The following is a 12,954-nucleotide window of genomic DNA, read 5'->3' as shown; positions in this document are numbered from 1 at the left end:
CTCATCTCCTCTCTTCATACAGTACTCCCTTTTATTTTATTCATCTTTGGCGTCAGCTCTTACATCAAACGACAGAGACTTTCACGTTTAGGACAATGGAGATGATCTCTCTTTCCTTGGAAGATAGAATGGAATCTCTGAAGTTGTTGAAAGCCTCTATATAAATCCCACATCCTCATAAGCTAAACTTAAGAAATATCCAAGTTTTTCTGAAAAATGGGATCCCAAACACCTCTTAAGCTACCAATAATAGACTTCACCACACCTGGCACACTAAATCAAGGCAGTCTTGAGTGGGATTCACTGAAAGTTCAAGTAAGGGAAGCACTGAAAGAGTACGGTTGCTTTGAGGCTGTGTATGACGAACTTCCACCAAAACTCCGAAAGTCCCATTTCAGTATCGTGGAAGAGCTTTTCAATCTCCCTACCGATGTTAACAAAGCTGAGAGTATGTTTGATTGTATTTTTGAAAACAGTTTTCCGTTTTCAAAAACAAAAATGTGTGTGGAAATTCATTTGGTTGTTAGTTTTTAAGAACTTGTTTTGTAAAACTGAAATCTACTTTTTGTTTTCAAAAACTTAAAAACCAAAACATATAAAAGGTGTTTTGCAAATTTTTCAAAACTTGTTTCAGCACTGATCCCAAGAGTGGTGCTCCACTGCCAATTGGGTTAATTGTGCTTTGGTCACTTGACAAATCATTTTTTGTTTTCTGTTTTTGAAAACAATTTTCAAATAACACAAACCAAACCAATTTTTAACACTTCTTAATTTCTGAAATTTGTTTCAAAAATCTGAACTCAAAATGGTTTTTAAAAACTACAAAATAAAAAGAATCTCCAAACACACTCTGAATGTCAGAATCTTTTGTAGGCATGGGCAAATGGGCATCTGTACAATGCGGTTCATCGTGTAATGATGAGAGGAAATATAACACGGTACTCAACAGGGTTGTTTTCAGTCCCAAGAGAAGGCTACGTGTTGAAGGTTTCAAAAGAGCTGGTGAAGGGTAGTCTTGAAGGGGCTGGGAATGATGAAGACCAAACTTCTCGTATATGTCACCTACTTAGTTAAGGACTCTACATGATAGTTACTATTTTAATTAGTGTTTGCTTTCAAAGGACTCTACATGGTAGTTACTATTTTAATTAGTGTTTGCTTTCAATTAGCTTAGTTTAACTTAGTAGCGAAGGAATAGTTTTTTATTTGGTTTTGAAGTAATAGTTTAAGTAGAATTTGTTTTGTCTTTCTATGACTATATAAGCAAAGACAACATTATGTTAGAGAATTGTGTTTCAGATGACACTCTTCTGGTTTTTATTCTACTTGGCTGATCTCTCTCAACGACATCATTTTATCCTTTTTCTTTCTTTATCTCACTCGATGTCGTTTCTTCTCAAAACGTTTTCGTAGTGTTTTATCTAGCTGTGTTTGACAAGACCTCAGTTTGATTTTTGTGTCTCTGGCAAGATGACCGTTGGTCACCTCTACCATATATAGCTCTGGTCCTTGATCTATTCTTCTTTAAGCTTTTGCAACGACTACTTTCTCTGATAGATGAATTCAAAGTTCTCACAATTCTTTTCCACTTAAGTTTATTTTATGGTATCAGAGCATGGCCCACATTAAGTTTGCTTCAGGTTCTCAGAACCCTAATCCGTCAAAGTTTTCAATTCCTTCAAGTTCTCAGAACTCTAGTCCTTCAAATCCTGATTATTCAATTCCTGCAAAGCCTTCCTTTGTTCCAATACCAGATCCTCAACTTGAATTTTTTTTTATTCTCACAGTCTTACGGCTCACAACGGATAATGACTCAAAATATAAATCCTTTTAGAAATCCTTACTACCTGATCAACTCGAATTTCTCTTCGACCTTGATTGCGTTGACGCTGACTGGAAACAATGACCATTTGTGGAGCAATCGGTTGGTCAATGCGCTCAAAGCTCGGAACAAGATGGGATTTGTGGATGGATCACTCATCATCCCAGACGCAAGTCACCCAAATCACCAGAACTGGGAGCAATGCGATTGTCTGGTGAAAAACTGGATTACGAACTGCGTTTCACCTGACATCTTGGTAAGCGTTTCTACTGCCAAAATATTGAATGAGTTATGGATGGATTTGAAAAATAGGTATTCATCCTCAAACCCAACAAGGGACTTCGAGCTGACTAGATCAATCTCAACCATAAAGCAAGGTACTTCATTTGTAAATGAGTACTATGCCAGAATTAAGTCACTTTGGGATGAGTTATACCAATATAAACAACTAGCTATTTGCAAATGTGGTGGTTGTGTTTGTGATGTTGGAAGGACCTCCTTGAAGGAACAGAACAAAGAAAGACTCTTGCAGTTTTTGATGGGGTTGAACGATTGTTATGAACATGTGGTGAATCAAATTCTTCTGACGGATCCCCTGCCTGAAGTAAACAAGGCAATTGCTCAAATAGGACAGGTGGAAAGGAAGTTGATTGTCAATTCCAACAACAAGATTGCACAAAAGGAAACTGTTTCACAAGACACAATGGCCATGCAAGTATCTGCAAGGAATACTTATCCCTCAGACAAGGATTCAAGGAAGAGAAATTCATCTGAAAAGGAGAAGCTTTTCTACAGGTATTGCAAGAAAACGAATCATAATATTGATAAATGCTTTAAGCTTGTAGGTTACCCAACGGATGGACCCAATCCAACCAAAAGGGCAACGTACAACAATCCAGGAGGTTTTAATGAGAAAAGAAGTGTTAATCAAGTTGAAGCTTCTACTCAAAACTCTCAAGGATCATCAGTACAACTCACAGGTGACCAGTGTCAACAGATTCTAGCCTTCCTGAAGACTCAAGGTCAAAATTCAGATACCAATAACCATGCTGCCTCAGTCTCGGCTGTAGGAGGTAACTGTGATTTAAATTCAAGCTGGATTATTGACATAGGAGCTTCAGATCATATAACTTGCATGATGAATTTTTTCCACACATACAGAAAAGCATATAATGCATCTGTGACTTTACCTAATGGTACAAGACATGAAATCACTCATATAGGTGACATTAAACTAGGAAATAATATTGTATTGACAGGAGTGCTGCTAGTGAAAGATTTCAAATTCAATTTAATCTCTGCAAGCAAATTGCTCATGAATCTATATTATGAACTGGCTTTCACATATAGCTAATGTAAACTGTAGGATTTAAACACTTTGAAGAAACTTGGGATGGGAATTAGGCATAATGATTTGTACTTCTTACTTGAAGAGTTAAAACCAAAGGAAGAATTTTTTGTTCAAATCAACTCAGTGCCAAGGAGTCAAATCTGGCACAAGAGACTAGGCCATCCTTCTACTAAGGTGTTAGAGATGATAGGAAGTGATTTTGTTGGAGACTATCATCCATGTAATGTTTGTAATTTATCTAAGATTAAGAGAAGACCATTCTCAATTAGTGAGACTAAGTGTTTAAATGTTTTTGATCTGGTACATGTGGACATATGGGGTCCAAATCATGTAACATCCATTGATGGATATAGATATTTTGTAACTGTAGTAGATGATTTCAGTAGAAATACATGGATTTTTTTGATGAAATCTAAGTCTGAAGTTGAGAATCATATTGTATGGTTTAATAATTACGTCAAGAATCAATTTAACACCAAATCAAAATAATAAGGTCTGACAACGGGTTGGAATTTAACATGACAGAATTTTATAATAAGGAAGGGGATTTTACATCAAAAACATGCCCATATACCCCTCAACAAAATGGAATAGTTGAGAGGAAACACCAACACATCATGAATGTTGCTAGAGCTCTTAAGATCCAATCTAGAATTGCTGAGGAATACTGGAGTTATTGCATACAAGCTGCCATATTTTTGATTAACAGGCTTCCTTCTAGAGTCCTAGATAAGAAGAGTCCCTATCACATACTATACAACAAGAAACCTGATTACAACACACTGAAAGCTTTTGGATGTTTATGTTACTCAAAAATTCTTAGACATCAACAATCTAAGTTTGACAATAGAGCCAGAACATGCATTTTTCTAGGCTACCCTATTAATGTCAAAGGTTATAGACTGATGGACCTAGATTCAAGAGAAATTTTTATATCTAGAGACATAGTTTTTGATGAAAAACATTTTCCTCTACTTGAAAACACTGCACAGCATGTCACAGATACTCTGGATACAAATGTTTTAATAGATACACAAACCCTCAACAAGGAAATTCCTAATGATGTTCAAAACTCTAGAAGAATTAGAAGAACTCATGGGTATTTATCGCGATATGATTGTAACACAGTAGTTAAATCTAAGTCAGACATCATTACATCTCATTCTCATGCTACACATTCGGTAGGGTTTGAGCATTTTTTGGGAGCCATTAGCTCTCAACATGAGCCTAGAAATTTTTTAGAAGCTTCTAAAACACCTCAGTGGTGTGAAGCTATGGACAGAGAGATTACAACTGTCAATGAGAATAATACCTGGACAGTTGTTCCACTGCCCAAGGATAGGAAAGCTGTTGGTTCCAAATGGATATACAAGATTAAGTATAATCAAAATGGTATTGTGGAGAGGTATAAGGCAAGGCTGGTAGCACAAGGCTACAGCCAAACTTTAGGATTTGACTACCAGGAGACATTTTCTCCCGTTGTCAAAATGGTAATAGTTCGAATATTCTTGGTTATTGTTTATGCAAACAATTGGATAGTTCATCATTTAGATGTGCATAATGCATTTCTAAATGGTGACTTTAATGAGGAGGTATACATGAAAATGCCACCAGGATATCAAACTCATGACTCAGATCATGTATGCAAATTAAACAAGTCTCTATATGGCTTGAAGCAAGCATCAAGACAATTGAAATGTAAAGAAGCCCTGCTTAAATTTGGTTTTATTCAGTCAAAATGTGATTATTCATTGTTCATATACACTAGAAAATCCTTCAAAATTATCTTATTACTTTATGTTGATGATATGGCCATAGGTGGTAATAACCTTGCTTTGATTCAAGAAGTTAAAGATTATATTGGAACATGTTTCAAAACTAAAGACTTAGGGGATTTAAAATATTTTCTGGGATTAGAAATACATCATACTGATTCTGGAATGACTATTTGCCAAAGAAAATATATATTAGGCTTGCTTGTTGATAGTAATTTCAGGGACTGCAGTACAGCCAATGCCCCCATGGATGCCAATTCCAAACTGTCCATCAACAGTGGAGACCTACTGGAAGATCCTATGGTGTACAGAAGATTGATTGGTAAGTTAATATATTTGACTCTCACTAGACCTGACATAAACTTTACTGTGAACAGCCTGAGTCAATACATGAGAGCTCCCACCACCTTTCATCCCAAAGCTACTCATAGGGTCTTGAGGTACTTGAAAGGAACTTGCAATCAAGCTTTGTTCTATCCTACAAAATCAGATTTCACAATTCAAGCATATTGTGATGCGGACTGGGCAGCTTGCAAGGATTCCAGAAGGTCTGTCACGGGTTATCACATCATGTTGGGAGAAGCCTTGGTTGCCTGGAAATCCAAAAAGTAGCAAACTATTTCAAGATCATCTGCTGAAGCAGAATATAGATCCATGGCATCTGTTACTAGTGAAATCGTTTGGATCAATGCCCTGCTGTGTGATCTTCGACAACCTGTGATCATACCAATTCCATTACACTGTGACAATAGAGCTGCTATACACATTGCCACCAATCCTGTCTTCTATGAAAGAACAAAGCACATCAAAATTGACTGCCATTTTGTTGTTAGAGAAAAGGTGGAGAAGAAGCTCATTAAACTTTTTCATATCAGAACGCATCAACAACCAGCAGATTTATTCACCAAGCCTATGACAGTTTCTCAATTACAAGCATTCATGCTCAAGCTTAACATGATTGAAAAACACGTTAAGCTTGAGGGGGGATGTTAGAGAATTGTGTTTCAGATGACACTCTTCTGGTTTTTATTCTACTTGGCTGGTCTCTCTCAACGACATCGTTTTATCCTTTTTCTTTCTTTATCTCAGTCGACCTCGTTTCTTCTCAAAATGTTGTCGTAGTGTTTTATCTAGCTGTGTTTGACAAGACCTCATTTTGATTTTTGTATCTCTGGCAAGATGACCGTTGGTCACCTCTGCTATACATAGCTCTGGTCCTTGCTCTATTCTTCTTTAAGCTTTTGCAACGACTACTTTCTCTGATAAATGAATTCAAAGTTCTCACAATTCTTTTCCGTTTAAGTTTATTTTACATTAGGTTGTTATTCATTCAATTAATCAAAAACATTGAGATTTTATTCTCGAAAACTCATTTTTCTTTACTTCGGTTTAGACGAGTTCTATAACACCACATGACACATGCATGTGAGTTTACAGCTCACATTGAAAGAATCGATATATATATATATATATATACACCCCACGTATCATCAGAAGGTAAACCTTTGGTTGTCGAGCCCACGTGAGTTTCCAGCTCACATTGAAAGCATCTATCAATCTTCATATTAATAAACCTGAAAGAGAAAGAATACGGCACCTCCGCATTAATAAACCTGAACCACGTGAGTTTACAGCGCACATCCAAAGCAATCTATCGATCTCCATATGTATATATATATATCCCACATATCCTCAGAAGTCAAAAGCTAACTAAACTTAAGATCGAAATCAAAGTTTCTGAGAAATGGGATCCCAAACACCTCTTAAGCTACCAGTCATAGACTTCACAACACCTGGTGCACTAAATCAAGGTAGTCCTGAGTGGGATTCAGTGAAAGTTCAAGTAAGGGAAGCACTGGAAGAGTATGGTTGTTTTGAGGCTGTGTACGACGAACTTTCACTGGAGCTCCGAAAGGCCCATTTTGGTGTCGTGGAAAAGCTTTTCGATCTCCCTACGGATGTTAAAAAGCTAAATGTTTATGAAAAACCCTTTCATGGCTATCGTGGTCATTACCCGGACGTATTCGAAACCATGGAGGTTGACTGTGCCAATGTCTTGCAACAAGTCGAAGAAAACTTCATCAACAAATTCTGGCCTCAAGGGAATCCCGATTTAAGGTTAATTTGTTAGTTACAATCTTTCTTCTTCTTTCCAAAAATTCAATGAATTAACAGGGTGGGTATTGATTGATTTTTCTCATATATATATATATATATTTGGCAGCAAAACTATACACTCTTTCTCTAGACAGGTAGCAGAGTTTGATGGTGTTGTTAGAAGGATGGTCTTGGAAAGCCTGTGTATTGAGAAATACTGGGAAGAACATATGAACTCGACCGACTATGTGCTTACAGTAAATAGATATTTACCATCTCAAAACGGTGATGAGTCCCATCTTGGGTTACTTTCTCACACTGATAAAACAACGACCTCCCTTTTGTTTGGAAAAGACTTGGATGGTCTAGAGATACAAACAAAGCAAGGAGACTGGATCAACGTCAAACTATCTTCTGCTAATTCTCTTTTTTACATGGCTGGGGATGCTCTCTATGTAAGTCAACCGACTACACTTTTCTCCCACACAAACACATACATGTATTGTTCAAAGCGGCAATTCATCGAACACCTTATCTGTAGATCATAATGAATTCTTACTATTGTTTCATGCACGTGAATAATTTGTCTGAATCTTGTATAGGCATGGACAAATGGGAATCTATTCAATGCGATTCATCGTGTAATGATGAGAGGAAATATAACAAGGTACACAACAGGGTTGTTTTCGGTCCCAAAAGAAGGCTACATGGTGACGGTTCCAGAAGAGCTGGTGGACGAAGAACACCCTTTGCAATTTAAACCTTTTGATCATTTCGAATACCTCAAATTCTTAGCTGAACATTTTGATCCTAGTTCAATTGTACCTGAAGTTTCCAACATTAAAACTTATTGTGGCACATAATTCTATTGGGGATTGTAACGCTCTGGATCTTCCTATTGTTAGTATGGATAGTGCATTGCTACTGCGTGCATGCACAAGTTATATGTTTGTGTGATGTTCTTGTTTGTATGGTGTATTTCTTATATTGTTATGTTGTTGTGTGGTGGAGATTAATGGTCTCCACGGTTGTGAAGGGTTTATGTAGCCTCTAGTATGTACTGTCTATGTTATGTTGAATAAGAATCACTTCATGGTGGTACTTGGTAGTTCTCTTGTTCCCTTCTTCATCTGTGTTGTGTTACTGAGTGAGTTTTAGGTTCTTGCTGTTACACTGTTAATACACCATTTTTGAAACAAAGCTATCTCTCAAAGGGAAATTTAGGAGAGAATTCTATCATCTACGCATATTATTGAGGAGAGAAGGAGTTGGTAAAAGAGAGCACCGACTCTTCCTCTCCAAACTTAAAAAAAGAAGCAGCGAAGTTATTTTAGAGAGGAGGGAGAGAGAAGCTACAAACTTATTTGTTTACTTTCCACATATTCAAAAACTCATTGCTTCTTTCGGATAACAAGAAATTTCATAACAAGATCCTTATCAAAATATTCATTCTTATTTTGGATAATTTGTTTTTTTCCGTTTTCTGGGTAAAATATCCACAAACTATCATGGAAATAAATTAAAGTGAGATACATCAGCCAAAGAAAATTGCATAAATAAAACAAGTTTTTAAAAAAAGTTAATTAAAACGACACTGGCCAGCCGTCAATCTCGAGGTGGCGGCCATGTGAAATCGTGAATTGTGTCACCTGTCATGAAAGCTCCGATGCCTTCAGATTTCAGAATCACTTGGCAGTTAAATCATCTACCGGTGGAGTGGATGAATCTCTCCCAAAATATGATTCTTATTTTACCTCTAAATCTACGTGGTATTTGAAATAATTTTTGATTATAAACACATATAGGATTCACTTAACATCCGACACTTCACACAGAGTCTAATGGGATCATATTTTGAGCTCTCAAACATTATTCTATTTGTAGAGTAGTAAAGTTACTCTTTAACACTAAAGTACGCCAAGAAGGAAGATTTTAGGAGAATTTACACAAGGACAAAATGAGAGAGGTTTGTTATAATAAGGGCATGTCAAAAAAAAAGTTTGAATATAATTTTTCGTCCCTCAATTATACACGTTTCAAATGTAGGTCAAACGTAGCACACAGAGCCAAGAATACTCTGACCTTTGTAAGTCGCTCCACGTGATCTTTGCTATCCCACTTGATCTTAGAGACACCCATTTGTTATCAATGGATTTTCTTATAGGGATAAAGATAATGATAAAGGTTGTTGTGTAGAATTAAAGAAAATAACTATTATAATTAAAGATTAAAATATGATTAAGTATTACAATTAACTAAACATGTGGGATTAAAAAATTGGAAGTTTGGGAGGGGAAAAAAGCTTTAGTGTATCATACTTATATATATAGAGAGAGAGAGGAATTCTCTTATGAGGTCCTAAAATGAGTTCTTAAAATGAGTTTCTAACTTCTAGAATTCACTTTTAGGGTTCAAAATGTTTTTCAAAAATTTAGAAAAATATATTTGTATCTTGATCAGTTATACGAACCCAACGATATTTTTTTTAAAAAAAAAAATCAAATGCAACCTACAAAGCGTATGAAATATTTTTTGTTTTATATCTAATAATCCAGAATTATCATGCACTTTGCATGTTGAATTTGATTTTTGTTTCGAATAAAAATATATCGTTGGATTCGTAAAACCGATCAAGATACAAATATATTTTTTTAAAAAAAATTTGTAACCTAAAAGTTAGAACCTTATTTTAGGATCTCATAAGAGAATTCCTATATATATAGATTTTAGTAACTATCATTTAAGATTTCAAAAAGTGGCCAAAATTTTTATAGTAATAAAGATAATCATATTGAAAAAGGTGATAAAATCTGTTTTATAGGGATAAATATAATGATAAAAGTTGTTGTGTAGAATTTTAAAAAATAACTATTATAATTAAGGATTAAAATATGATTAAGTATTACAATAACCAAACACGTGGGATTAAAAAATTGAAAGTTTGGCAGGGAAAAAAACTTAAGTGTATCCTGCTTTTATAATATATATATATATAGATAGATAGATAGATGGAAAAAACTTTTATAGTGGTAAAGATAATCATATTGAAAAAGATGATAAAATCTTTTTTATAGGGATAAAATATAATGATAAAGGTGGTTGTGTAGAATTTAAATAAACAACTATTATAATTACGGATTAAAATAGGCAAAAGGGTAATTTTCATCCCTCAATTATTGGTCGGGTTTTATTTTCGTTCCTTAGTTTTTTTCTTCCTTTTTTGTCCCCCAACTATGGGAAAGTACCCCGTTTGTCCCTTGAAAAAATCCAGCGACGGAAAGATCCAACGTGACATCCTATTGTTTGTCAGATCAGATTTCTCCAACGTGCTACATAGGAGTCACATAATCATTTTCCAACCCCAATCTCACTTGAAGGACGAAAATGATATTTTCCAATAGTTGAGGACGAAAATGGGAGGAAAAAAAAAAGCTTAGGGTCAAAATGAAACTCGTCCCCTAATTGAGGGACAAAAAGTACATTTTTGCCGATTAAAATATGATTAAGTATTACAATAACTAAACAAGTGGGATTAAAAAGTTGGAAGTTTGAGAGGGAAAAAAAAAGCCTAAAGTGTATCCTACTTGTATATATCTCTTTCTTCTTCATCTTTTCCCTTTCTTCTTTCTTTCTTCTCTCTCTTCTCCCTCTTTCTTCTCTCCATCTTCTCTCTCTTTCTTCTCTAAGTTGCAACATCTGCAAGCAAAAATGAAGCTGCGATTCCTTTTAAGTTTTGTGAGGTCCGTTTAAGGTTTTGTGTTGGGCATATTGCTACTTCCTGATCATCAACTTCTGGGGTGTTCTCCATATGTTCACTCCATCCCGAAGACAACGTCTTCCCCGGCTGAAGCGTGCACAACAAATAATTTTTAGAATGTTTAGAAATAGGTGAATTTTTAACGACTAAGGAAGCACAAAAAAATGCAGATCTGATGTGAAAAAAAAATGAAGGTCCAACGACTTATAAAGCTCTAGCGCTTGGATTGTCAGTTGATTTATCACCTGGTTCTTGTTTTTTTTGCTCTAACAGTTGCCATCCTAAAATAAACAAGTAAATAACGATTAAAAAACACAATGTATTTGAACCTTATTTCACAGTCAAATGTAATCAGTGTACTTTTTAAAGCGTTGCAATGAAATGGATGCAGTGCATTTTATTCCAATCCAACTAAAAAGGGATGGCAGATAGTGTAATCAATGTCTTATTACATTGATAACATAATTAATTACATTCAATTTGTAATAAACCCTTACCAAACTTATTAAGCCATCACTGTCAAGTTTAATCACAAATGTCTTATTATATTGAGAGCAGCGTAACATTTACATTTAAAGTGAAATAAGCCGCTCTCAAACTAAATAGGCTAACATTGCCAAGTTTACTCACCAATGTCTTATTACATTGGAAGCTAAACTAATTACGTTTGACGTGTAATAAGAAAGGTTGGGTTCGGTGCTCAAACAAAAATCTCAAATACCCATGAAAATCCAAAAAAAAACTCAAACTGAAATCTCAAAACTCATGAAAACCCAAAAAAACCCCAATCGAAATCTCAAATACCCATGAAAATCCAAAAAAAAAAAACTTAAACTGAAATCTCAAAACTCATGAAAACCCAAAAAACCTCAACCGAAATCTCAAATACCCATGAAAATCTAAACAAATCTCCAATCCCAAACAAATCCCAATCTGAAATCTCCGCTATGAGCTCCTCAACTAGGGGAGTCTATTGGTGGCATCGGGGTGACAAACCGACACTGAAAACAGCTAGATTGATACTTTTTGTTTGGCAGTTATTCGCTACTTCCCGGTGGATTTTCCAGTAAAATCAGCGACCGTTGACATTAAGTGGTGGATGGGCTTTTATTTGTAAAGCAAAATAGGCATTATCACTCTCTCAATTTATATTTTTTAAAAGTATACAAGAGTTTTTTTTTTTTTTTTTGGGCAATATGCAGCTCTACCATGTTAGGGATCATATCACTTACTTTCCAAGACCAAGTAATAAATTTTATTTGGCATGTTTGTTGAACCAGCTAGCAACAAAAGGTCAAAGTTCATTATTTGCGTTCTTAGATTCTCAAAGTGCTCAGCTTGATATTAGAACACTAGCCAGACAATATACTCTTTAAGAATAAAAATTTGCAGAAAATTTATCTGTTAGATAGAAGACCAGAAAAGCTGTTGCTTCCCAAATTTAGTGACAAGATTACTTGGACGGCGACCAGATCGACTAAGATATCAAAAGCTTCTGATACATTTCCCATCGCTGTATACATCGATCAACTTCCCATGTCTCTTGGAATTTTTCCCTTCAAGCTGTATAACAAGATGAGAGTACTAATTAACTGAAGTTAAGTTCTTGATAAACCAGAGGTTGCAAGTTATTTACGTCAAGAACAAGACTCTAAATTATACATGCGACCATAAATCAATCAAAAAATAATTTTCAACACTCAAAATTTGTCAACAATTTCTTTCTTTCTTTCTTTTTATTTTATTTATAATTTCTTTTTGGAGTAAAAGATAATTTTCATTGATAAAAAGATTTTGCAACTCTGGATAAATTCTCTCTCCACGAGAGAGTGAGTTTCCTTGATAAACAGACGAGGGTCTCATCGCACGCACCTACCGACAAACAATCCCCACCAACTTGCGTATTAATTGTTTGGTTTGTTAAATGAAATGTCACATAGGCGACTTGTCATACTTTTCACTTGTTAAGGTCATAACTGTAATAATTGAGTCCACCTCCAAAACAAAATTCGACACGCCCTTATCCATTGCAACATAGAGCGCTCAGATAATGGTAATCGGTCCACAGAATAATGGCTTCACCGCGTCTGCTCTAGTCTTAGCCATGGCCATTCTAATTCTCTCCACTAGCATTCCTAAGCACCGCCCCTAC

General features: G+C 35.4%; 2 protein-coding genes across 2 annotated transcripts; both read left to right on the top strand.

Moving 5' to 3' along the window:
* Positions 1-216: 216 nt before the first annotated feature.
* On the top strand, positions 217-1,074 carry LOC120012534 (probable 2-oxoglutarate-dependent dioxygenase AOP1.2). Its single transcript, XM_038863981.1, has 3 exons — positions 217-452; positions 635-677; positions 874-1,074. The coding sequence occupies exons 1-3, from the start codon at positions 217-219 to the stop codon at positions 1,072-1,074; spliced, it is 480 nt and encodes a 159-aa protein (XP_038719909.1).
* Positions 1,075-6,692: 5,618 nt separating this feature from the next.
* Positions 6,693-8,053, top strand: LOC120011768 (probable 2-oxoglutarate-dependent dioxygenase AOP1). Its single transcript, XM_038862878.1, has 3 exons — positions 6,693-7,066; positions 7,173-7,500; positions 7,648-8,053. Exons 1-3 carry the CDS (start codon positions 6,693-6,695, stop codon positions 7,906-7,908), a joined length of 963 nt encoding a protein of 320 aa, XP_038718806.1. The 3' UTR covers positions 7,909-8,053.
* Positions 8,054-12,954: the final 4,901 nt, after the last annotated feature.

The sequence above is a fragment of the Tripterygium wilfordii genome, chromosome 13, assembly GCF_013401445.1.
Source record: "Tripterygium wilfordii isolate XIE 37 chromosome 13, ASM1340144v1, whole genome shotgun sequence".
NCBI classification, from domain to species: domain Eukaryota; kingdom Viridiplantae; phylum Streptophyta; class Magnoliopsida; order Celastrales; family Celastraceae; genus Tripterygium; species Tripterygium wilfordii.
The sequence above is the reverse complement of the archived record's forward strand: the minus strand, read 5'-3'. Positions and strand labels throughout refer to the sequence as shown.

Excerpts from the sequence above, each read along its gene's own strand:
- LOC120011768 (XM_038862878.1), top strand. The coding sequence starts at position 6,693 with ATGGGATCCCAAACACCTCTTAAGCTACCAGTCATAGACTTCACAACA. Across the intron at positions 7,067-7,172 it reads CAAGGGAATCCCGATTTAAG|CAAAACTATACACTCTTTCT; the intron begins GTTAATTTGTTA and ends TATATTTGGCAG. Across the intron at positions 7,501-7,647 it reads TGGCTGGGGATGCTCTCTAT|GCATGGACAAATGGGAATCT; the intron begins GTAAGTCAACCG and ends AATCTTGTATAG.
- LOC120012534 (XM_038863981.1), top strand. The coding sequence starts at position 217 with ATGGGATCCCAAACACCTCTTAAGCTACCAATAATAGACTTCACCACA. Across the intron at positions 453-634 it reads GTTAACAAAGCTGAGAGTAT|CACTGATCCCAAGAGTGGTG; the intron begins GTTTGATTGTAT and ends AACTTGTTTCAG. Across the intron at positions 678-873 it reads CACTGCCAATTGGGTTAATT|GCATGGGCAAATGGGCATCT; the intron begins GTGCTTTGGTCA and ends AATCTTTTGTAG.